Genomic DNA, 26,372 nt, shown 5'->3' with positions numbered 1-26,372 from the left:
AGATCATGCAAACGATTACGAACCGGTTATTATGCTCTGGCAGTGTTAAATTATTTTCTGTTATGCTTGATCGTTAAATGGCATTTACAAAAAAAATATTTTAATTAAGTTGTTAGCGTTTATTTAGCCTTAATAGAAGTAAATAAAAAATTTGGCCTTAGTATAGCTTGCGTATCTGGTAACCCTGAACAACATCATGCTGAGCATCACGCAGACCGTTCAGAAGAACGTGGCGGGCATTGCACAACATGTCTGCAATAGAACAACGACCTAATTGTGACCTTGATCGCCTGTGACAGCACAAAATATTACATCATTGTAAGTTCGAACTACACAAACGAGAGTACTGCTCCAATATATAGAAACATTTTTGAAGCATTGATGACCCCATTTGAAGATGCTTAGCTTTCCTTGCGGTTTCTTTTGCGCTTTTGTGATGTTTCTTTCAATACATAACCAAACAATGACAGGTTTGGATCGAAACATTTTGGACGGTGGGCTACTAAAAGTTTTCAGTAGGTACATAACGTTTTAATTCCAAAAAAGAATATAGCTAAAATTTCATGTCTCAAACGTAAGCTTTAGGTGCATAAGCTACAAACCAAGATATTTTATCAGCACGTGTTTCCACGTCATAATTTTAATACAAACTGGCAAAACGGGCTTTGTAATGGAAAAGCGTCACGTGGGGAGGGGGGTTGACAAAAACGTTACGTTGGCGTCACATGGGGGAGGGGGGTCAAAAATTCGGAAAAACAGCGTTACGTAATATTTGAACGCTCCCTTAGGCTACGTAAGACATAGGTACCTAACAGGCTTCTTCAGCACCATTGCAATAACTAAACCAACCGAAAGTTTGCAGCGTGCGTACTACTGCGCAGGTTACAAAAATTGTAGGCTATGCGTCTTCAGTGTTCCCATGCGTAACAAAATATGTGCCCAACAATCTATGATACGGCATTAATGTAGTTTTGGTCAAGTAGAATCGATGAACCTTCATGAGGGCGACTTTAGACACGGCGTAACAGAGGATCTTTATTTTAAGCCCAAACATGAAAGCTGGAATCGTGTACGAACCAAAACATTCAGGAAAATTGAAGCTCGAAACTCAAATTGCCTAAAATAAATATAGGTTCAGCAGGACGTAGCCCTAAGAAGGGCTAAAGACATTTCTCTCTAGAGCAAAAACCATAATAATGAGAGAAATCAAACGACATACGACAACACGTACGACATACGACATACGTATGAGCAAAGCAACATAATAATTACCAAATCAATAAAATCATTTTCCAATTTTGACCTAATTTTTCAAATCTAGCTCAAAAAGCTCGATTAGCTGACAATTAGCACGCAGACTAATTTACACTCAAATTTTTTGAGCAGCTGCAACCTTTCCAAGGTGGACTCTCAACATTTTTAAGTATGACAATAAGATTGTATTATGCAGTTTCATACAGCTATATAATCGCCTAAGGCTCTAAGCAATAAGATACGCTGTATGATAGGATAGGCTGTATATTGCATTCATACATATAATCAACTAAGAAAATCAAATCAACTGCATGCAAACCAAATATACGTTTAAAAGAGTAAAGAAGTTTTACTGGTAAATTGGCAGGCTATAGAGTAGGGTGTTTCATTTTTTCACCATTTTTGAAATTCAAAATGCCTGGGGTCCCATCTGGTGGTATTTGGGGGAAAAAGTTTACACCCCAAATTTTTTTCAATTATGACGTCATATTGAGGTGGTCCACGAGGTTTGAAATTTTTGGGCCTCAAAATCTCGAAATTTGGCCATATCTCCGGAACCACTCATCATAGATCGACAAAATTAGTATCAAAATGCGCAGAAGGGTCGGTTTCCTATACCTGATGTAGAGAATATTAAGGTCTATCTGCTTCAGAAAAAAAGTTATTTCAAAAAATCTGATTTTCGGTCTATTTTCACCTGATGAACAGAGATCAGGTGATCAAGATAAAAAGTTTTTCTGTATTTTTCCACTCTTGGAAGCTGTTATTGCGTAATAATAGTTGGTGTTAAGGTTTCAGTACTGGGCCTGTCTAGTCTTGCTATCTGCTTAAGCAAAGCCCCATCTTGCATTGCTCCGGGACCCTTCTTGGCGCCGTCCACAAAAGACATGACATGGGACAGATATATTTCGTTTATGTGGAACATGCATTTAAGCGTATGAATATCATGACCAACTTCATCATTAAAATAATTGACCAGTCGAGTATTGACTCCGGACTTTTTTCCTGTATTGAGAGCAGTCGTATCAGCCATGACTGAATAGTGAATATACTTGGGATAGGTGAACTTTGCAAGCCTCCTGGATGATGGTGTCAAAAATCAGTGCTGCAGTGACTGACACACTTTTGGGAAAATATTTAACAGCAAGCACACTTTCGTGCTTCATGCCATTATCATCAACAAGTTGACCCAAGAGAACGTATCGATCTATTTTATCGACAACGCGCCCATCATAACATAATTGCATGGTAGAAGCTGAGTTGAGAAGGTTCTCACTTTCCATCAAAGATTTTTCTCTTGTTTTTTGTCGTTGGCGGTATACTGTCGAAGGTGATGCAGCTATTTGGTCTTTTCCAAGAACCGATCTCATAAGATCTGACTGTTGGCGTACCGAAGTCATCCTACAATCAGCAAGTAAACAACTTCTATCATTTATTGAAAAAGAATGTACTTTCTTGTACACTTTTCTCCCAACAGCTGGTTTCAGAGGCTCGTATTCCCTATCATCTTCCCAATTTATATCCTCATCAGAGTCGCTTTCACTACTGTGTAGACATCTAACTGCTTCATTTCTTTTTCTCTGTTTCGAACATAGTAGTGCCGATGCTTTGGCAGATTGTATGCCAGAAGTGCTGGGTTGTTCAACTTCACTGCTCGTTTCCCACCTCCTTTTATGATTTTCTGTTCCAAAGCCTTTTCTACATGGTTGACATCTATGCCACCGATAAACATTTTTCGATCTTTTCGCTGATCTTTCAAGAAAGCGATTTCTTTCTGCTGGACTCAGTTTTCGAGTTCACAGCTGCAAGAGAGTTTCTTTTGAAAAATAACCGGATTTTCGGAGATCGAACACTTCACTTACATGCACATATATCGAACAAGTTCTGCAACCATTCTTGATTAACCTCATTAGAGTCATTACCTCTGCGTTTCATTTCTTTCTTTTTTGCTGTATTGTACTTCTCTATCACGTCTTTTAACTTGGCTTCAATTCTCTGTTTGCTAAGCACTGGAAGACCAGCTTTGTTTCATATGCCAACTACATCTTTCAGCAGTTCATCTCTCAAATCTTTGAAATGGGGTATTTACTTCAAAAACTTGGGATTAGTTTCGGCTACCATACTTTCTTCCTCAAGTAAAAATAGTGATGACTATATCTGAATTAAGGGGAAGCACATTTTTCTCTGATTCCTTGAAGTTTTGCATCGACTTACTAATACTTGACCTTAATGCCATAATGACACTTAATCAAAATCTAAAGCAGGTGAGCACTGAGCAGCATACCTCTTCCTCAACGGTCACATTATAATACTGTATCCTCGACGAGGGATAGCCATCATCATTATAATAGTAATACCTTCAATTATTACCATTTCGTCTCTTGCAAAACGAACAAGGACTATTATTACGCAATAACAGCTTCCAAGAGTGGAAAAATACAGAAAAACTTATTATCTTGATCACCTGATCTCTGTTCATCAGGTGAAAATAGACCGAAAATCAGATTTTTTGAAATAACTTTTTTTCTGAAGCATATAGACCTTAATATTCTCTACATCAGGTATAGGAAACCGACCCTTCTGCGCATTTTGATACTAATTTTGTCGATCTATGATGAGTGGTTCCGGAGATACGGCCAAATTTCGAGATTTTGAGGCCCAAAAATTTCAAACCTCGTGGACCACCTCAATATGACGTCATAATTGAAAAAAATTTGGGGTGTAAACTTTTTTCCCCAAATACCACCAGATGGGACCCCAGGCATTTTGAATTTCAAAAATGGTGAAAAAATGAAACACCCTACTATAGAGTATAGATGAATCTTTTATCCAGGCAAAAAAACGAACTACGTGAGCTTATGATATTACTTCAACGGCCTGATTTGTCACATTTTGATTACAGCTACTGCTAATGTTTGACTGACATTTTTTTGGGATTTTTTTACTTTTTGCTGTCTCCTAATCATATAAAAGCTTTTTGTTGCCTTGGGGAAGCAATAGCAAATGAGAAAAAGCAAGTTGAAAAACGCTGAATCAGACTGTTATTGAAAAATTAACAGCCTGACTAAAATCTTCAGTCACCTGGGGAAAACAGTAAAGAAAGCGTAAAAATATAATTTTTTGAAAAAATTTATTTAAACATTCGCCCAAAGTTAGCAAAATCGGAAAATTTCTGCAAAATGTGACAAATCAGGCCGTATCTTTAGAAGCCATGCTTCAACGTATTCTGACAATATGCTCGCCGGCAATAATAAATACCTACGTACATATTTTGAATAAGAACCTTCAGAAACGATGTTGAAGACAAATTTCATATCGTTGCAAAACGTGTGCTTTTTCGTGAAGAATGCTTTGAAAAACAAACAGCTCTGAAAAAGCTTTTACATAAATACGGTCAATTAAATTGATTTTATCAAAACGAAAGTGATACTATGAATTTCTACGTACTTTTAAGAACATGTGGCGCTTTCACAAAAAGTAGTAATCTGATCCTATTCTGTGCATAAAACGCGGAAATCACATTGTTTTTGGAATGAAGCAAATAACGACGCACTTGTTGCCTGTCAACTAAAATCAAGCAACTTGTTGGCAGACAAGCACGTGCAGAACTGAGTAGTTTAGGAAACCTCGCAGGGGCCGCTTCCTAAAATGTGTCACTCAATGATTAGTCAATTGCATTCTTCATCGCCTGTGCAGCCGGTGCAAGCAACTGGTTAGGTTGTTACTTTTACGTCTTTTTTGCGCTAATTTGCCGCATGCTGCGCTAGCGCTAATTTCATTCTTTACCGCATTCATTCTACTAATTTCATGAAGCTACTGAAACATCATTGAATCAAACTTAATCTATAAATCTCTTTATTTTCCAGATGCGAAGTTGATGATGAAGCCAAATCAACAAAATGTCTTTTCCCATTTGTATCCAACTAAAAACAGGAATTAGCTTTGACCCTGTAACATAAATGTTATACACATTAGGGATTAGGCTATATCTGGAAATAAAGAAAAAAAATGTTGCGCAATAAGCTCATCGTTTTATCGAAAGAGAACTACGGCAGCTGATGTTTTAAAAATGTGGGTTATATACAACCATCAAAACAACAAATTTGAGAAAGTCCAAACCAACAACGGAAAGGACTCGACACACCCCATGTATCTTTGCCTGAATGCGACACTCAACGATGTGCTCGAAGATTGTAATATTATTTGTTTTTGTTATCTTCCCGTGCACTTAAACTAAACCTTCTACCATCATGCATGCGCCTAGATACCAAAAAAACAGCTGTTTTATTATGAAATGGTTGCAACAAAAGTAAAAAAAAGTCATACCTTCAATTTCAGTCCAGCGCACAGCAACTTCAGTGACAGGAATTTTCAGTTCCTCAGCGATGTACAACAGCTCGACATCAAAAGCCCTGAAAGTGTATGAATTTCAAAATAGAATATACAAAACTATCACATGTATTTAATTCATTAGCAGGGAGTGAGCAACTAAGCATACCATCTTTCTACGTGAAGATTGAGGAAGGTGTTGATCACTGCTGGCCTGGTGAGGAGTTTAAATCCACATTGAGAGTCTTTCACTGACCGAACGCAAAGTAGCCAAACCAAAAAATGAAACCCCTTCATGAGTATTGTTCGAAAGAACGACCGTGTTGCAATCGATTCTACTTCCAAGTGAGCACGAGATCCAACAGCAATCGCCATTCCATGCTGCAGACAAAAGTGAAGATTGCGAGGAATAGCGAGCAAACGGTTTTTGATATGCAAAATACATTAAAGAAATATATACTGTGAATCAATCGCCATTCCATGCTGCAGACAAAAGTGAAGATTGCGAGGAATAGCGAGCAAACGGTTTTTGATATGCAAAATACATTAAAGAAATACTGTGAATCACAATTACACTTACCTGGCATGTATTAATTTCATCCAACTTCTCTTGCACTTTATTATAATCAGCAAACTTCGTCGCAGCGTCAGCATCAGCCATTAGTAAGTATTTTCCCCTTGCACTCATCATTCCCTACAATACATATGGTAAAACATGCATTAATTTAAACTACGTATATATTAGTTTAACAGTTTACATGTATGTAAGTAACGGGTCTGCTACTATTCGGTGAATCCGATTCGGCGAGTTCCCAACCTCTAACCCTAAAACGGCAATGATGATTAGGCTACGGTACCCGATAATTTAAAAAAAAATTGAAAAAATCACCGAATAGGGATCGGACTCACCGAAACGGGCCATTACGGTAAGTAACATACATGTTACAGATAACAGCAACATACAGTTAAACAAGCATGTATTACATTAAGTCGTCAACTATTAATTGTTCACTTAACAAATTGCAGCAAACGTATAAAATATACACTATTTGCCTCGTCTACAGAACATATATGCACAAACAAAAATGTGAATAAGGTTAATAAAATCTTTTGTTAGGAATTGTAGTTGTGCAATCACCTCTGACGTCACACAATATGCTTTGATGTAAAGTGCAGTACCGGTAGTGGTATACAACTATTCAGTACACCTTAATAAAGTTAAAATGTATCATACAAGAAATCAACTGCTTTCTTACTATGCGAACTGCTCCTCCTTTCCCACGATTTTTAACTAACCGGATAATGCGGACTTTCTCTGTCCCGTATTTTTCACAATATCGCATAGCAACCTAGTAGCAAAATATATGATAAAAAATCGCATGAAAACACAAAAATATTTCCAATATTTTTCAACACTTATGACAAAATTGTAGAACATAGGACTTCTTCAAATAATTTCTTTTAGGCTATATATATAACAAATAAAATTTATAAGAACATTACCATAGATGTGTTATCTTTACTTCCATCATCAACTACAATAACTTCATAATTATAATCAGAATTGGAAGATTTTTGCTTGTTCTGAAGAAATTCTATTGTTTCGTCCAGCATAATTGGTACTAAAAAATATAAAGTCATAATACAAACTGTATCTGTGATACTCTGCGCAATGTTATCATGCTTTGCCAAAAACAACTAGTTTCATGGTAAATTATCCATATGTATGGTATGGGACACGAAAGAAAAAAAGTACTTAAAGAAACAATAGGTCATAGGTTTGCCACCAAGATTATTTTTATGAACTTATCGTAAGTAATGGTATGGATTAGAGATGTACCGATACCAATATTTTGGCCGATACCGATCCCGATATCACTTTTTAGGCCGATACCGATACTGATATTTTGGCCGATACTTTGGTGTTACAAAAAGAAGCAATTTTGGTATTTGCAAGGAAATATATCAAATGCTAAGTTTTACCTTATTTGCATAAAACTATTAAAAAAAACTTTGGATTGGCATAATTTATTAAAGATTCAAGAATCCAATCTCAACCACATTGTTGTGTCATAATCAGGGGCGCCGGAAGCGGGGGGGCAGGGGGGCCCGCCCCCCCTGCCCCAATTTTTCTGCAGATGGAGGGGCAGGGGGGGCAATGGTGCCCTTTTAAAGTCATGTAAGTTACTGTACATTTTGCAATATAACAATTTCTGCTATTCGCTTTTAGCTAAATTATATTCTTTCATTTTTTCCTCAAAATAATATTTACGGCACAAAATTTTGCAACAAAGGTAAGAGGCCTTAAAACTCGTTTTTTTGGCAGCCATCTGGGCCATAGGCGCCGACTTTTATTTTTGCACGGGGTGGCGGATAGCACAATATGGCAACCTAAAAACTTTCAAACTGCATGTTTTTGTTTGATTTTTACTAAGCGTGTTTCGTAGATAAAATTGTCTTTTCACACCTGATTTGTAGCTCGATAATTTACAAAGCAACTTTAAAACTAAGCACAGAAGGTATGTCGTGAATTTTATTGTTACGTTGCTGCTCTGACACTTAACATTTGGACAGAACTGACAGAATCTATCGTATGCATCTATCGTATTCTAGCCACGGGAATTCGTTCTCCCATGATTTTTGATAGCTTCTCCCTTCAACAGCGATTATCCTGCTCGTGCTGCCTTTTGGCACGGGCACACTTTCGTTTCGTTCAGGCGTTTGGTCACTTTCATGCTGGCTGAAATCCTGACTAGACGCAACAAAAAATTACTCAATGGAGGGCTGCAACTTTGAACGCTTTTTCGGTGGCATCTTTAAGCTGAATAAAACTGGAATGTCGGCAAAAACTTTTACTGGACGACTTTTCGTAATTTTTTCTGTGATGTAACAAGCAACTCCTATGTCAAACCAATAAATTCCCGCCTCAGACTTTTATAGGACGACTTTTCGTAATTTTTTCTATGATGTAACAAGCAACTCCTATATGTCAGACCAATAAATTCCCGCCTCACAGTTTGTCACGCATTGACACGTAATATTACTGCATGAAGTATATCACAGTACAGTACACTCCAACTGAAATCGGAAAATAATTCAAAATGCAAAATCTTGAGTAATTGAAAAAGGTTGCTTTTATTATTGGGAATTGGCAGGGGGTGTAGCTTTCCCCGAATAGAATCATGTAAACGTGTAAATTTGCAGAACGTTAAAACTGCTACTTTACTACGTGCACTTTTTAAATAAAACTCAAAAAGTTTCAAAAATTGCATTTTTTTAATGAAACTTGAAAATAGATATTCATTTAGAGGGTGGAGCTATCAATCATCGAGATAATTTTATTTCCAAGTATTTTATAGCTGGCATAATTTATAGCGATATTATGAGCAGTTTAAAAATTTTCAAAAAAGATTTTTGAGGGAGGCAAGGGAAAGATCGTATTTTATTGATTAATAAATCCCATTGTAAACCTAACAAATGTAACAATGACTTATGACAAGTAACAAATAAAACGATCGCAACAACAAGGAAAAAACTCGTAGTCACGTGTTGCGTAATCTTAACGTAGCTTGCTTGATGTTACGCGAGTATCATGCTTGTGACAAAAACAATCATTTTCTTCGCAATACTGTATTGGTTCACCTCTTGCTTTACGTTGACTTGAAGCGAAAACTAATGACTAGGGCATAGTGTAGGCATATTTGTAATTTCGTGTTTTTTTTTTGTTAAAAGCAAAAACTCACTTGTTTTTGAAAGAAAACATGACAAGTTTAAAAAAAAATTAGGGTGGCATTTTTTCTGAACATTTTTGGGGCACGAAATCCAAGATGGCGTCCAAAATGGGGCATAACAATGATTAAGCAATATTTTCGCAAGTATATCATATAGGCTACAATTACAAATAAAATATCTAAATATATGTTTTCTGAGACAGGAAATCTAATGGAATCATCGAATTTAGGTTACATATATGACATACAAGTGCCAAATTTTAAAATGTTATTCAAAATACCCCCGCGCAGCCGAAACGTATGCTAAGCTACTTACGTAATTTTGCACCAAAGACTGTATTAACTTAAATGCATGCATTTTTCACAAAGAATACGCAACTAGAAAGTCAATGAACAGATCTAAATACAATAAAACTTGAATTAATGTTTGATCCTTTAAGTCGTATTACACGCGAAAGATGTAAGAAGTCTTAGGCCGTTTGATTAAATAGCAGTTATCGTTATAACAACCGACATCTACGGAATTTATAATATTTATTGAATGTCAAAGAAAGCAATTCATTTTCAAAATTTCCAGTCTTCATTTATCACTGGTTGGATAGTTTTGTTTTTACAGCTGAGACCAGAGCCCCAGACTTCTGTAGCCTACATGGAATATTGTTCTTGTGGCAGTTGCACCTTCCTTCGCATCCACGTTTACACCCGCACTTTATGAGTTGCAATTGGTGGATTTAAACAACGATCTGGCGTGACGTGACTTGAACATGCATCAAACGTCCAACCAAATGCAGTTGATGCTGGAAGGCAGGAATGGGCTTTGCTAGCTTTTCTCCAAATCATGCATACATAATGAGCCCGGCGAATGCGCAAATCTAGTGAACCAGAAGTTGGTGGGAAGTCTTCTCCTTCGGCTGCACGATTGGAGAAGAGGAACCAACGGAGGTCATTCACTTTCGTGTAGATTTTGGATCGATACAAAATAAATACAAAGCGTTCCAACTGCGAGCATACATCAGCAGGAAGATCAGTGTCATTCCCGAGCATTGCAAGTGCAGTGGCGTAGCCAGAAAAAAAATTTGGGGGGGGGAGCAAATATTTGATGAATTGAAGAGAACGACAAAGTGTTTGATTTAAGACATCGCCATCTGATGTGCAGTCGCATATCCTATTGGGTTAGGCAAGGGAAGCAATAAAACAAACAAAAATTTTTGCAAAATTACACTCAAATAATGGATTATAGCGCTTTCTGGGAACACTTTCAGGGTAATATTTATATTAAATTTATTAGCAGATAAACAGCTATTAACTTATTAAAGGTAGCTGGTTACACACGAACGGGCAAAAACTGCGGCTAAAATTAGAGAACACAAGAAACTCAGCTACACAAAAACCAAACAGAGTAAGCGATTCTGAAATTGCTTCCACAGATTAGTTAAAACAAGCGTAAATCGTGTAAACTTTGCGCGATTTACGATTTGCAAAATTTATTGGTGTCTTTCTGTGTGTCTAAAACAAGTCCTGGGCGGTGTAAATAGCCAGATGTCTTGGAAAATGATGTAAATTTACACTGTTAAAAAATTTTACTGTCCTTTGGACAGGCAGCAAAATAACTTCCTAAGTAGTAATTTTATTTACTGTAATGGAAGTATTTTTACTTCCGTTGACAGTCATATTTTTAATGTTTCTGATCAGTAAAAATACTGCTCTGGATAGTCATTTTTTAAATATTTCTGATCAGTAAAATTACTGCTCTGGATAGTCATTTTTTAAATGTTTCTGATCAGTAAAATTACTGGTCTGGATAGTCATTTTTTAAATGTTTCTGATCAGTAGAATTACTGCTCCGGATAGTCACTTTTTAAATGTTTCTGATCAGTAAAATTACTGCTCTGGACAGGCAGCAAAATAACTTCCCGAATAGTTTTTGTGACAAACGGCATTATGAGAGTAAAATGACTTTCTCTACAAGTAAATATTACACACGTGCATTTGCAGATATAAATTTATTGTGTACAGCAGACCTCACTGGCGACAATGTTTCACAATATATCTCTCAAGATGTTACAAGTATAGCTATTTGTTTGATGTTTCACGAACACGTGAATTCGCTTTTTTAACTGCAGAGTTCAGCCGAGGCTATATTTCGGCGAAGCATGAAGCAGCAGCGACTGAACAGTGAATTTCTTGACTTGCTTCAATCTTCATAACAAACATCCCTGCCGAAGCATGACCTCGTTGCACAGTCGGAGTACTTTAGGGTGCACATCTCACTTTTTCTTGTCATGACGGATGACCCCAATGCGAGCAAAGTATCTGAGGAAACAACACAAGTTATATCAGTGGATCTTTTCAAATTTGACCGTGATATTTAGCAATGTTTGTAACTACACCACAATACCATCGTGTAGTGAAACCTTCAAATTGATCAGAATGCGTTGTCACTTCCACAAACCTTAGAATAATCGTCATCCTCTGGAGTTGTGGCTTGGAACTTGCGTACATAACTAGTATTAACAGTTTAACACCTCTAATAATCAGTCTGGATGGCCGAGTGGTCTAAGACGCAATCCCTCCGGTAATGGGTGCAGTTCTTACTAGCTGCAGTAGAGAGACACTGTCAAGAACTTCGTGGATTTGAATCCCACTCCAGCCAGACCAGCTTGTCACTGGTATGAATGACTTTGTGAAGGAGGGAGTTCCATTATTGTTATTCCTTAGCTCATACATAAACAATTAAACACATTACAGGTTTACATACCTCTGTATAAACTCCAGACTTGCAGCTGCACTATCTGGATATGACATTGCAAAGACGTAATATGAGCAGAAGAAGTAAGCCAGCGCTACAAAAAAAAGGACTTGGTTTCCATTGCAAGGTTGCCTTCGATGAATACGAGAAACTTCACTGCACTGGCAAGAGTGGGCCCTGCAGATGCAATGAGGCACAAATGAAACTACGAAGACTGAAATTAGTGCATATTTACATTTACCAACTTCATATTTAGGTGAGCAATTCAAAAGTTCACTTGTACATCAGTCAAAATTGTACAAACGCTCATTCACAACTTACCAAAACACACAATTATTGGATGCTGGTACACGAGTTTCTTCAAACTGGGAGATAGCTGAATCCTACAAATTGAATTTAACATTTTTAAGATATTGAAAATAATACAAACATTGTCAAACACTCATATAGCCGCACTCTTATCGCTAAGAAGGCAATGAAATAGAATTTATTAGCAGTAGTAGCATGGTGTTCATATCACACAAGTTATATATAAGCTATACATAAATTTGCAAAGTATGTGTCAGATGTTCTTCCGGTAATGGGAAGGTTGGGTATTAAAAAATCTGTGCTTGCAAGTAAATAATATCATAATAGATGTACGTTACCTCAAAGCATTGATAAATCGCTGAGCAATCTTCTTTAAAATATGTTGTAATCAGTTCCACTAATCCCACTGAGATGGCAAGTTGTCTCCCAGCCGCCAGTTGTCTCCCGGCACATCATAAATGCACAAGGATAATATCCAAGTATCAAGTTATTCAATGAAATGAAATACAACACATGCTCAGGAAAGCATGAAAAAACCTAAATTGGTTTAAAACATGTATTATGAGACGTTGTCACGAATAATACCGGTAATAAGTACTGGTCCTCTTCCTGTAGCCTAATGGGGATTTTTCCTTCTTGATCTTTGGCCAGGGCTGAGGGTCTATCGTTTACCACCCTGGACCTTCTGCTCAAATTATTCATGCTGGTCACACACGAAAGATCAGCCTACCACAAGTTTTATCACCACAGCTGGATAAACCACTCAATTATTTAGTTCTCACTTTTTAACAGTCCTGGGCATTGACTAGGCCTATAAACTGCAACTGACGGCAGATGTTTCACTCTGAGGTAAAATGGAGTTGCATCTCTAATGTCGTTACTCCCTGGCTACTCATGGGCAAGGCGTAGCACCAGATATGGCAGATATACTCTCTAGCTAGGGTCACAGCTTGTTTTTTTAAAACTGTGTAGGCTACTTAATATTTTCTCATTTTGAAGACAGTTGCAGCCGCCATGCCTAGTAATCTTTTGGCAGTGGCTATTTGACCGGCGCCGGTCTTTGAATCTGAAACACTATTTGACCGGTCATGACATCACTATACAGGCACCTTTTTCTTTTTCTCTTACAAAGCAAAAGACGAAAAGCGCGTATATAAGTTCTAAATTCGACAATTTTATTCAACTTGATCCGTGGCGCGTGCGATACTTCGCCGACTCCTATTCTAGAGGGAATGAGTTCGATACTACCCGGAAGCATTCTTTTTTTTTTTAACTAAATTTTGACCCAAAGTGCATTTTGTAGTCAATTTTTAATTTGAGTTGCATTACATTTACATACCATTACCATTTTTTTAAAAGAAGCATTGTATATAACTAACTTGTTGAGAGCAAAAGTGTAATGCTTCGTTCGGCACACACGGTCACATCAATCAATCATTTTATTTTTGTCATTAACGCGTCCGGGACGAAAAAGATACTAACTACAAAAATCGATATAGACCTACCAGCACATTAATGAACGGGAAAAGGTGGTAAAACCTTGAAAGGTTTAAAACGTGCCTGAATGAAAAATTATGTAGTAGGCTATATATCAGTAGTTAGCACGGCCACAAACGGAAAATTACCCAGAGAAATTCTCAAATTCCAGCAAATTAAAAAAACTCTAACTTTATTACTCACATTTGAAAAGACATAAGAAATTGGGCTGTAGGCAACTGAAATTAAAAATTGACTACAAAAATGCACTTTGCGTCAAAATTTAGTTAAAGAAAAAAGAACGCTTCCAGGTAGTATCAAACTCATTCCCTCTAGAATAGAAGCCGGCGAAGTTATCGCACGCACCACGTATCGAGTTGAATAAACTTGTCGAATTTAGAACTTATACACGCGCTTCTCGTCTTTTGCTTTGAAAGAGAAAAAGGTGCCTGTATAGTGATGTCATGACCGGTCAAATAGTGTTTCAGATTCAAAGACCGGCGCCGGTCAAATAGCCACTGCCTAATCTTTTTATAGTACGATTCCAACACTGGATCTTCCAATCCAGAGTCCGAATGCTAGAAGCTACTACAACAGAGCTCGACTACTTCAACATTGTGTGTTCAGTAGGCTACAATACTGGTATACTGGGAAGATGTGTTAGGTAGTTCTTCACATTGACTCAGGGGTGCAGTGGTTAGAAAATTGTAGGGAGGGGGCAGAGCCTCACTGCATTGACTGACAGACCGACCTGCCTGATCTAAGTCATTTTTGTTCAGTGCATATTGCTTAACTATGTAATTTCGTAGCAGTTTAATGCAGTTAACTTACTAAAAGCATCGAAATAAATTAATTTCAATGGTACGCTATTGTTCTCATTTGTCCATGGTAAACATTATAAAAAAAATCAGCAAAGATACCATTTGTAGGATTAAACTTGTTACCTGTTCAGTGATACAGGTTTAACGATGCTACTTTTGCTATTGACACGCTTCCTCTGTCTATCTGAAACTTATGACTGCAACAAAACCAGCTGTAACTAAGTTACTGCACTATTCCTGCAACCATGCTTGATGCTTGCATCCTTGCACATGCTCAGTTGTCAGACTCAGTGTTGCCAGATGCTTAGCACCAAAAAGTAAATAAAATTTCACCAGAGTGCATACAACTTCACCAGATATGTAAAACACCCTAAATAAAACAATTTTGCCTAAAAATACAAATACTTTTTAAGACATAAGACACTGCCGTCACGCATGCGCAAACCTCTTGCAAAACGTTTTCTATACGAGCGGGGATTTTTCGCTTAAAAGTTTAAAAAAACTTTCTTGAAAAAAAAGATTGGGGGAAAATTTCACTAGATTTCACCAAAAAGTTTTCTGGTCCCAAAGTCAAAAAATTTGGCATCAAAGGCCTCTAAAATTGAATTTCACCAGAATTTTTTTAAATTTGTTATCCTATTTCCCCATCTGGCAACGCTAATCAGACTCTGCAAATTCTGAGCGGGAAGGCGGGAAATTGAGCGCGGACCAGGATAACATTCGCCAGCCCATTGGCTGACGACTGATAAGTGATAATAATTCTCGGGTTTTAGTCAGAGAGTCGAACCGTTTGACTATAAAACTCGGGTTCGGTTCGACTCTCGAGTACTTTCAGTGCATTTTTAAGGAACCAATATTACAAACAATTAAAACATTTTTGTTGGAAGCCCGTGAGTTCGGATCTCTAGCAAACTTTTCTTCCAGTCATGATTGTTTCAATTAACCCACGAACTCTATATTGCTGGCCAAGGTAGCCTATATCAGATATCAAAACAGAAAGGCATGACATAACGTAGCATCCCACTGTTTCGAGAATGTGCTGGTGTGACCGTAAATATGTTGACCGGAAAAAAGGTTGACGTTTCGTAGAAGTGCTAAATATATTGCTGCACAGGAGTATAGTAGCCTAATCGGACTAAAATAACGGTGTTAATAAAATGTTACTGCCCATGTACCCTACCGTACCTATAGTACAATTACTGCCAATGCAAGTTAAAAAAAAAACTATAAAAAGTCAGTAAAATTTTACTATTTTTGTCAGTAAAATTGCAAAACACTTTCACAGACCAGTAAATTCACTTCCAAAAAAGAAGTGAAATCATCTACTACGAAAAGAAGTAAAATCTAAAACTGCTCAATCAGTGATTCTACTACATTTGGAGTAAAAAAACGTCTTTGTCTAGTAAATATACCACAAAATGGCCAGTAATTTCAAATACTGTAACAAGATAGTAATATTCTACTGCTCTTTTGACAGTAAAATTACGAAAATTTTTAACAGTGTATACAAATTATATTATATTTTCAACAAAGGGTTCAACTTCGGAATCCAAACTTTGAAAATTTGGTGGGGGCCATGGCCCCTTTCGCTCCTCCCTGGCTACGCCTATGTGCAAGTGCATCCAAGATCTCATCATCACAAGACATAAATGCCTTGAAGCATAAGTCTTTGGTTCTGCCAGCAAATCTCCCAGTCATGAGCGTGCAGAACAATCAAAGTGTCTGCCTCTTCTTGGCTGTGAGTCAGGAGCGAGTCTGGAATATTAACATTGACCTTGGTTTGTGTTTCCGATGTCACCAGTAGTTTTTTCAGTCTGTTGTTGGAGCTCTTGCTGTGATGTACAACCTTTTCATCTATATAGTCGGTCAGTTATCCTTTGGTGCGGATATCTGAGAGAAAGTCCTCCAAGGAAATATTCTGGATTAAAGTGTTGTCTTTCACGTGGTAATAGGCTATGCTGACTTTCCCTTGGTCCTGTTTGTCCGCATCTGTTGCTTGAGTGATGTTTCCATGTGCCGGTCAAACACCAACCTGATCTCGTCATACTGTGTACCCACTACCCATGTTACAAATTATCTGAAGAAAGGCTTCGGCAAAGTTTTGGCACGTTTTCATTTGTTCCGTTTTGGCAACTGCGTTTACCATAGCCATCCCATCAATGATGATCACTCGGTGAGTTGTCAGTTCATCTGGTGGGTTTACAGTGGTATATTCAACTGCTGTGTCAAAGGTACTTAGAATGAATGGTGATCGGACAGCTGAGTAACAGTTACCTCATTCCTGTCAACTTGTAGCCTACCCGTTGTCTGTTACTACCGGTATCCAGCTTTTCAAGATGGCGAAGTATTGATGCCTTATCATATGCCAGCAGGAGAGATCCATCTGAAGCAAACAGTGATCGAGGCACCACACCAAACTCATACGTTCCGATGCATTCCTTGAGCTCTGGTCGACTTCTTGATATTACAATGAACCGCTGCAACAGTCTTCGCTCTTCTTTAATTTTGATTACCTTGTCTCCTATGCTGATTTTTGCAAGTGCATTGGCACTTTTGAATGTAGACAGTTTCTTCCTGGTCATTTTGTACCACACGGAAAGTTTTTCTTCTACAAGATGTTCAGTGACGAAACTTTCGAAAATCTGTTGCCCAATCTCGTCACGCCGAAGGATGTCGTTGGTAGCAGTTTCATTCATAACTGCTTTGGTGAGCAAATTGTAAATTTCATCTTCGTCAGAGGATTCACATGGGTTTCCATGCTCGTGAAATACTACGCTGAGTTTGATAGCATTTTGCGTCATTCGGGAGAGTTTTCCTCCTGTAAGCTCGTGGCGCTGCCTTCTCTTTGCCTTGCTACCAGAGTAGTACTTTTTCTCAAAGTCATGCTGCAAATTTGAGACTTCGGGTGCGATGAGAAAGTATTAGTCCAGTGACTTTTTATTCTATGTAATTCGAACTATGCCTCCAATAACCTTAAGTTCACGTTTTCTTGTTCAATCCCGTGGTCTGCACCTATTGATGTGAATCCAACAACACCTTTGGTTACCGATACGCAGAAATTCCCTTTCATGAATTCTGCCCAGATCTCTGGGTGCTCCTTTTCTGCTTGCTGCATTGTAGAAATGTAAAGTTGTAAAAGGCGTGCATAATTTAAATGATCATGGGCAAAGAAGTACTTTATGAGTGATTCCAAACATAGGCGTAGCCAGGGGGGGCGAAAGGGGCCATGGCCCCCCCCAAATTTTCGAAGTTTGGATTCCGAAGTTGAGCACTTTGTTGAAAATATAATAAAATTTGCAGAAATTTATAACGTTTTCCAAAACATCTGGCTATTAACACCCCAAGGACTTGTTTTAGACACACAGAAAGACACCAATAAACTTGCAAATCGTAAATCACGCAAAATTTTCTGGGTTTAAGTTTCTTTTAACTAATTTGTGTAAGCAATTTCAGAATGGCTTACTCTGTTGGGTTTTTCTGTAGCTGAGTTTTTGGTGTTCTCTAGTTTTAGCCGCAGATTTTGACCGTTCGTGTGTAAGAGCTACCTTTAATAAGTTAATAGCTGTTTATCTGCTAATAAATTTCATACAAATATTACCCTAAAAGTGTTTCCAGAAAGCGCTATAATTCATTTATTTAAGTGTAATTTTGCAAAAATTTTCCGGGGGAGCATGCCCCCGGACCCTCCTAGAATACGCGTGCCTTCGGCACGCTCTAACCCCCACCAGTTTCATTGTTTCCCCTTGCTCAAGCCACCAGGATACGCCACTGCACATCAGGTGGCGATGTCTTAAATCAAACACTTTGTCGTTCTCTTCAATTCATCAAATATTTGGCCCCCCCCAAATTTTTTTCCTGGCTACGCCACTGATTCCAAACTCTGCATGTGCAGCGATATGTCTAGTTGTCTGGTGACTCGAACAAATTGGAGGATAGTCTCGAACTGTTTCATCGCTGAATCTTGTTTGCAGTGCTTTGCGATTGTTTAATGTTTTGGAAGATGTCCCTGGCTTTAACAGGCTGCTTCGCCCTTTACTCCAGTACCGTATCACTTCTTCGTTATTTTTATCCAGCAGCCTGAGTAAACCTGTAAAAACCGTTATACCTGTCCAAGCTTGGGTTCTCTCTGGTAGCCTACTGTCATTCATCTATGACGTCACAAGTTATAAAAAACAGCTGATTAAAATGATTAAATAAGTTTGCTGTATGTGCGTCACAAAGTAACTTTGTTACAAAGTATTTACGTCATAAAGCACTTTTGCATATTTTTTTACTGTAAATGAACGGGGCCAAAATTTCATTTTGGCCATTTTGATAGGGGATTTCAGGTCATTAGAGTGCACAGAAAAAATGACACCCTAATTTTTTTTCATCTTTATAGTATCATCTGACAAAATCAAGAAAGTTTTTGCTTTTAACAAAAAAAAAACACGAAACCTTTTTTCATGACAAATGTGCCCACACTAGCAACCAAAAGTCAATAAAGTCAAAATTTTTCTGCCTTGTTCAAAGTTTATAAAACGTCCAGAAACTAAATTTCAGGCTGACATGAAGAGAGGTTTCAAAGTTATTAAGTCAAAAAAAAGTCAAATTTTTTGGTTAGGTCAAAATTTTCTTTTAACGTAGTTTTTCTTCTCTCTATTGATATTTTATTAAAGCTACACAGATACTGATTTTTTGTTGCAATTTATGTAGCTATTCTGACGTAATAATCCATTTGTTGCAATTTCTGTGGTAAAAGTCTTGTTTCGCCTTGCCAAATTGGAAAATGGGACGAGATGATATTTCACCACATTTATATAGCCTGCTGAGGAACTCCCAAGCAACTTCTGTATCAGTAGTGAGAAGTTTGTCCATTTTAGAAAAAAATTTGACGAGAGACAGGAATTTCAAAGGCGATAATGTGAAACATTACTTGATGTTGAAGTATAATACTGCAGAATCCCCTCAGTAATTTCGGGATATTTAAAGACACTCCATATTTATCTTTTGCAGTTTTTCGAGTGATTTTCGTTAGGCCTACATGTTCGTTAGCTGTGGTGTCATTGAGTCTTCCACATTTTTCTTTTATTTTATTAGAAAAAGAAGATATTCTTACCTTACGGTTTGATTTCTAACATGCTTTGTATTTCGCATTTGGGTTGCAAACGCAGAAAGTTATTGGTCAAAATTAGGTCAAAATTTGTAAATTATAAAGTCAAAATTTTAAGTTTTTAGGTCAAAAATTTGGTTGCCCTACTAATGACCAAAAAAAGATTTAAACGTCCGTTCAAATTGCATTTATTTGCAGTAAGTAATGTAACCTAAACGGGGTGGCTGCCACCCCGCCACAGCCGTTACGGGGTGGCGTGGCCACCCCGTAAGTCGGCGCCAGTGATCTTGGCCTACCGGGAGCTCCTTCTCGGCGGCCAAATCTGCGTGCTTGGAGGCCAAAATACAAAATAACGATAGCACAAGTAAATAGAATTAAACTTGCAACAATGTTAAAATGATCACTTAGCGTTGTTGAAGTCTGGGCCTGGGCGACGTCCTACAATAGAATCGTTGCACCACGCAATAACTCCTTTATCGGGGATTGTAATCCAGTACTGCGGGACCATCTAACGACACTCGCACAAGTGTCTCCAATGTGGCTGATTTTAAAGAAGTTCGCCACTCCCCTAGAATTCTTTTTAGCAACGAAAAACAACGTTCGACATGTGTTGACGATGACGGCAAGGTAATAAAATAAGTATTTCAATGATGTGAAGGACATTACCGGTACTAAAAGAAGCATAATTTTTGCAAAATATGAACAAAAAATGTTTTTCCCTCAGATGTCAACTAACCTAGTTCTCCTTTTTAACAACGATTCAATGTCCGACAACATCGAATCGACATAAAAACGACAATATTGCCAGCCGATGTAAATTAGCACTTCGGATTAAGACTTTGTTAAAATAAACGTCGGGAATTACAAACAAGACTTACAGCGCTGGTGATCGCAGATGGATATATTCCATCAATAAGTGTGGTGAAATGCAGACGGCAGCCCACATTATCAAGGATTGCCGGCTATACAGACCACTTCATGGTATGGAAGGCCTAGTTTCCATCGATGACGACACCAGGCAGTGGCTAACCAACGGATGCCCTGACAGGCGTGACATATAGCGACAACACGAGAGAAGAATAACAAATATTCCGCACAATGCAACAATGGCGATTATGACGCGTTGACCTAATTTTGCGTCACTCTTTGATGCTACATATTTTCGACAGTTAATCCACGATCATTGTACTGCAAAATTAAATAATTGGCTAGAAGAGACCGGTGGCCAAACTTGGCCGATTGAAGAGGTAGCACTGGCGGTCATTCAAGCACTACTTAGCGGCCATGGCCGCCGGCTGCTTTAAGGCTTGGCAGTAGGTTACATCATTATAACATAGCGTGATGCCCTTTTTTGTATACCGGACACTTGTAGGCTATCATTACTCAATACATAGTGAGCTGATAGATTAGCATTATCGCTATATCTTATCTTAAAACTTGAAAAAAAATTGGCCTTTTACTAAACAAAAGTGCCCTTTTTTCGTAATCTTGCCCCCCCAGTCAAAAATCGTTCCGGCGCCCCTGGTCATAATAGTAGGTTTTAGTAATGAAAGGCCACCGTAATTGAGGATTGGGGTATAAGGGAAGAAACATTACATCATAATTGGGATTTCTGAAAAATTAATAAAATGTTTGCACAAACTCTCCAAATAAGGCTATCATAATTGATAATAAGATGTAAAATGTAAACCAAGTGATTTGTGTAGTCGTACAAAAACTACTCGACAAGTAATGTGCAACCTAAGGGGGCTTGTTGTTTGGTTGAAAAGCTTTTGCCAGGCCAAGACTACCCAGGTAGCAAAAATGCACAATTCTGCATCGCTCCCACCCTGCCAAACGCTCAAAAAACCTGTGCAACTCGGCTGCCCCCAGCAAGCCGGCTCCACCAGTCGGCAATTCAACTTGCACCCTTAGCCGCAACAAAATCACCAAGCCCAAACAATGTCACAGCAGAATAAGTAGGCCCAAAAAGAAAGCAATGGGGCCACAAATCCTCAAAAAACCAATCAAAATGGTCCCGTTGCGCCCAAGATGACAACCTCATTGCGAAGAAAGGAGCATCCCCCCCGGCCACCAGCACAAAGCTGAGCACTCACCAGTACAGCGAGCTGCCGCGACCCGCCAACCACAACGGTGCAGCTTCCTCACTAGCCATATCAATTCTTGTCGATGTCAATTCTTGCTACAAAACGGCTGCCGAGAAACATATAGTTGATTGGATGGTCTAAATGGCTAGTGTGGAAGCCACACCATTATGGCCAGCGAATCGCAACAGCCGCCGCACCAGTAAGCGCCCAGCCCCGTGCCGACAGCAGGGAAGGACACTTCCCCCCACAATGAGGCCGCCATCCCAAGCGCAACAAGATCACTTATTGATTAGTTCAGTGAGGATTCGCAGTCCCACCGCCCCCACCCCGAGCCCACCCAATCCGTCACGACATTGTTCAAGCCTGGTGAGTCCACCACAACGAAAGGCGGAAACCAAATCACAAACTGACAGAACCAGCCCACCAAAAATAACCAAGCCACACGGGTCCCTCAAACGTCCAGCAATGCAAAAACGATGCAAAACTACATATTCCCGCCACCTGGGTACTGGGTAGTCTTGGCCTGGTTTTATCCTCTGCTGAGAGTAAAAAAGAAACACAAATGATAAACATTGGAGAAATTGAGTCTCCTTCACAACTTAAGAATCGAACAACGCAAAACTGCTGAAACAAAACGTTTTGTTTGAGTGAAAGAATCACTGTAAGCAAACAATGCCAAAAGGTGCGCCCATGAAGTCATGGGAGTGTGAGCATAGGCGCCGACTCCGGGGGGGCGGAGGGGCGGCGCCCCCCCGTGAATTTAGCTCGGGGTGGCTGCCCCCCCGCAAATTATTTTTAAAAAAATCCTAAAGCAAATGTTTCTAAGTTCAGATTTGCGTTAGTTTGACCTTCATTGCGGATCGATCTCAATTAAAAGATCTACTTGTTGCAACAAGAGCGCTGCTCCTAAGATAACAAAAGAAACAGAAATACGCTAGCTAATAAACGCCAGCATGGTGCCGTTGAAGCATTGTAACAATGATTGAAAAACGTTTTTCTTGATTTCTTCCGCTTGTTTTTTCTTGGGAGTGTCAATAACGAGGTGCAGTTTGCTCAGTTTAGTATCTTCGCGTATGAAGAGCTAAAGTTCAAAGTGACTAGCATATAATTCAAAGTAGCCTATAGGCCTCGAAATTCGTTTTTGTTGACGGCGGACAAACGTGTCCGGTCTGAGCAGCTATCTCGGCGGACAAATCAAGTCTCACGGCGGACACACCAGTTTTAGCCGTCGATCGTCATGCTTAATCACTTTATCTTGATAATAATTCTTCGCTATTTCAGAACTATAACTACGGTTTTAAAAGGCTTTTTAAAAAATCAGTAAAGTCACTCTGAAAGTCTTTCATCAGACCAACGACTTGCGCTTGAAGAGTCAAAGCGCCATGTAGCTGGTCAATACGTCACATAACTGATTAACTTCCCCCGAACGAGGTCGTGTGGCTTCTTGCGTCACAATACTCTGGGCAGGAGTCGGAAAATTTCTACAATGACGCTACTATTTTCTGCTGTGCAAAGTTTCACAATGTGGTCAATATAACACTTTTTTAAAGAGCAAGAATATTCCAATTAGCTTAAAACGAAAAATCATGGACACAGTAATATTGCCAACATTAACATACGGAGCAGAAACATGGTCACTCACAAAACAACAAACAAGAAAACTGGCAGCAGCACAAAGGAACATGGAAAGAATAATATTGAACATAAATAGAAAAGACAAGATTAGAAATGAAGTTATCAGAAACAAAACTTGTATCAAAGATGTCATAGAAACAGCAACAAACCTAAAGTGGCAATGGGCGGGACATGTAGCAAGAATGAAAGACAACAGATGGGCCAGGATAACCACAGAATGGACACCAAGATATGCAAGAAGAACTAGAGGGAGACCAAAAAGAAGATGGCGAGATGACATAGAAGAAAAGATTGGCATCACTTGGATGAGAACAGCAAAAGACAGAATGGTGTGGAAACATATGTGGAGGCCATCTGTCAGCAGTGGCATGACCGGCTGATGATGATGATGATGAAAGTTTCACAGGCTTTTGCGTGTCATGTAAGCGAAAGTAAATTTTCCTTGGGTCTTTTCTTTCTTACTGTAATACCAAAACTTAACAAATTTTGTTGCATCTTGCTGTAATAGCCTACTCCTATAATCTAATTTAGTAACCAACCTTGCTGTATAATCATTACTCGGAGATCAAAGCCAGATATTGTGACGTAAAACTTGAACTAAATTGCGCGTGATTAGTGTAGACTGTAGAAGCAGAGTCACTATATACAGCAGTGAGCTCTGGTATAGTGACTCTGGTAGATGTACCTGTACTCCTATCGATTCTTAGCGAAGAATTCACCTTTGTTACGCTGATTCAATGTCATCAATCCTTGAAGCAACGTAAAAATCGAAAGTTTTCCTCCTTGAATGGAAGCTAAGGGATACAGTATTCACATTTTCCAGATGCGCGCTAAAATGCGCTGGAAAATATATTAGTGTATTGCAATAATTGTTCGTGCTATGCAATGACGATTTGTATCGCTAGTTCCTGTGTTGTTTCTCGGCGGACAAATATGACCGATCTAGATGGTAATTCCCGCGGACACCACATGCTGTGACGGCGGACATGTCCGCCGTGAATTTCGAGGCCTAAGCCTACATTATAAAGCTTGGCGATATACAATGGCAGATAGACGCAAACACATCAATGCTGACAAACAAACATCAGCATTTTGAATGTAAGCAATCAGTCGCTAGAAAGTTTGCCCCCCCGGCAATTTTCAAAACCCGGCGCCTATGAGTGTGAGGTATCAAAAATTTGATCAGGGTGTTATTTTTCTACTTCAATGTGACGACATTGACGTTAGTTACTACTTTAAAAAATCTATATCTTTGCTTCTGCAGAAAATCCGCAGAAAACGCCTTTTTTCACACGTTTAGTATCGGCCAAATTTTGCCGATACCGATACTAAAAAAATGGCCGATATCACCGATACCGATATATCGGTACATCTCTAGTATGGATGCTAGCAGAATTAAAGGCAAAATTTAGATCAATCCATTGCAACACAAACATGAGATTGTGATACTGATGAGTTCCGTGTCATGAAGTTTATTATCATGCCTAACACTTCATCAAAAGTTTTTAAACTAAACAACTCATCAATTTCATAACACATCAAATGTAGACCACTGTCAATCAATTAAAAAAAAAACAGAAAATTGAAACTCAATCAATTACGTCGCTTTTCTTCATTGTAAGCTGGTACGATCACAGACAGATCAACAGTGGCCTCATCATGGATGCTGGGAAGTGCATGACGGCCATCAGGTGCTTCATAAAATTTTTCTTCATCATATCGGACTATTTTTGGAGTGCCACCATTCATGATCAAAAACTGAAAACAAAATTAAATTTTCATATATATACTTACAAAAGTATAACAATAATGGTAGTTAGTGATTTTTAGAAGGTTGAAGACCAAAGTGGATTTTTGGTTAGAAGATCATGGTTAGCATAAATATGTCACTCGGCTTCATATGCCTATGGTTCAACAAGACAAACTTTCTACCGAAGCTCTAAATATGTCATTATGAACTACTAATTTGAAGAAAAGTTATTGTGTCATTATGTGATGAATTGGATACAGTAGTTAACTGTATAAAATTCTGAAATATAACTAATAACTTACTACATGGTAAAACAATAAATTTGGTTCAAATTGATAGTAAAACATAGTACAATTTTTGATGACAAATTTAATGAATATTATTCATGCTAACTAAATCCAAATACTAAAACTCAAATTTCTTAATAATCTTTCAGTTAAATTTGTAACAATTATGTTTCAAATTAGTCTCAGCAACAAATGTAGCTGTGCCTTTTTCATCCCTTGCATTCGAATCCCCATGTCAGGGTGCTCAAAGCCATGACCATCAGCCATGTGAAGCACTCAACCTCGCTTAAACTGTTTCACGTAATCATCATCAAAGTGACTGTAGTTTTGATATTGGTGGTTTCATGGAATATAAGATTGTGGGTCAGATCCTCACATGAATACTGAATAGCAGTTTCAACCACACTGAACTTTGTGGCATCCAGCTACAATGCCTTGAGTGTTAAGTCTTTAGTTTGGAGACAATTAAACACATTTTGTAACAACATAATGTCACATGAGTTTTCCTTCAAAGTGAGTAATAATGATGGACCAACTAAATTTATTTTTCTTTGCACTAAGCAGGTAAATGCCACATTGTCCACCAACATCACACATTTACAAGCACAAAAATAATGCTCTATTGTTTTAACATAAAGAGACTTTTAGCAAGTCGACAACCTGGTGTCTAACATATCACTTTCCACTTGCGCTTTAATAAACTAGTTTAAAACATGAGATACTTTGCACTAGAAAATAATTAACTAAAGTACAACTTACGAAGAAATAAATGATAAAAATCCCAACACAAACCAAAAAGCAATATACTATTGTTTCAAAAATCATTCTTCAGTACCGTAGGCTAACTTTTAA

At 38.3% G+C, this 26,372-nt stretch overlaps 1 protein-coding gene and 1 long non-coding RNA gene across 2 annotated transcripts; both read right to left on the bottom strand.

Annotated features, from left to right (window-relative positions):
- Window positions 1–590: 590 nt before the first annotated feature.
- Window positions 591–26,372, bottom strand: LOC145779247 (dolichyl-phosphate beta-glucosyltransferase-like). The gene is made up of 8 exons (XM_082590786.1): window positions 26,280–26,372; window positions 25,085–25,241; window positions 7,087–7,205; window positions 6,840–6,932; window positions 6,164–6,277; window positions 5,753–5,964; window positions 5,581–5,666; window positions 591–5,202 (listed from the first exon to the last, which is right to left on the bottom strand). The coding sequence occupies exons 1-8, from the start codon at window positions 26,343–26,345 to the stop codon at window positions 5,093–5,095; spliced, it is 957 nt and encodes a 318-aa protein (XP_082446912.1). The 5' UTR covers window positions 26,346–26,372; the 3' UTR covers window positions 591–5,092.
- Window positions 11,177–12,983, bottom strand: LOC145780112 (uncharacterized). The gene is made up of 4 exons (XR_014290600.1): window positions 12,711–12,983; window positions 12,385–12,446; window positions 12,073–12,240; window positions 11,177–11,627 (listed from the first exon to the last, which is right to left on the bottom strand). It is a non-coding gene; the product is annotated as an uncharacterized LOC145780112 (long non-coding RNA).

Source organism: Aplidium turbinatum, chromosome 11 (genome assembly GCF_918807975.1).
Source record: "Aplidium turbinatum chromosome 11, kaAplTurb1.1, whole genome shotgun sequence".
Taxonomy (NCBI): Eukaryota; Metazoa; Chordata; class Ascidiacea; order Aplousobranchia; family Polyclinidae; genus Aplidium; species Aplidium turbinatum.
This window is presented reverse-complemented; position numbering and strand designations above follow the sequence as displayed.

Bases quoted from the DNA above. Each gene is read 5' to 3' on its own strand.
- LOC145779247 (XM_082590786.1), bottom strand. From the start codon at position 26,345: ATGATTTTTGAAACAATAGTATATTGCTTTTTGGTTTGTGTTGGGATT. The intron at 6,933-7,086 runs GTAATGTTCTTA...TTTTGCTACTAG, and splicing joins GTAAAGATAACACATCTATG to GTTGCTATGCGATATTGTGA. The intron at 6,278-6,839 runs GTAAGAAAGCAG...TATGTATTGTAG, and splicing joins AAGGAGGAGCAGTTCGCATA to GGAATGATGAGTGCAAGGGG.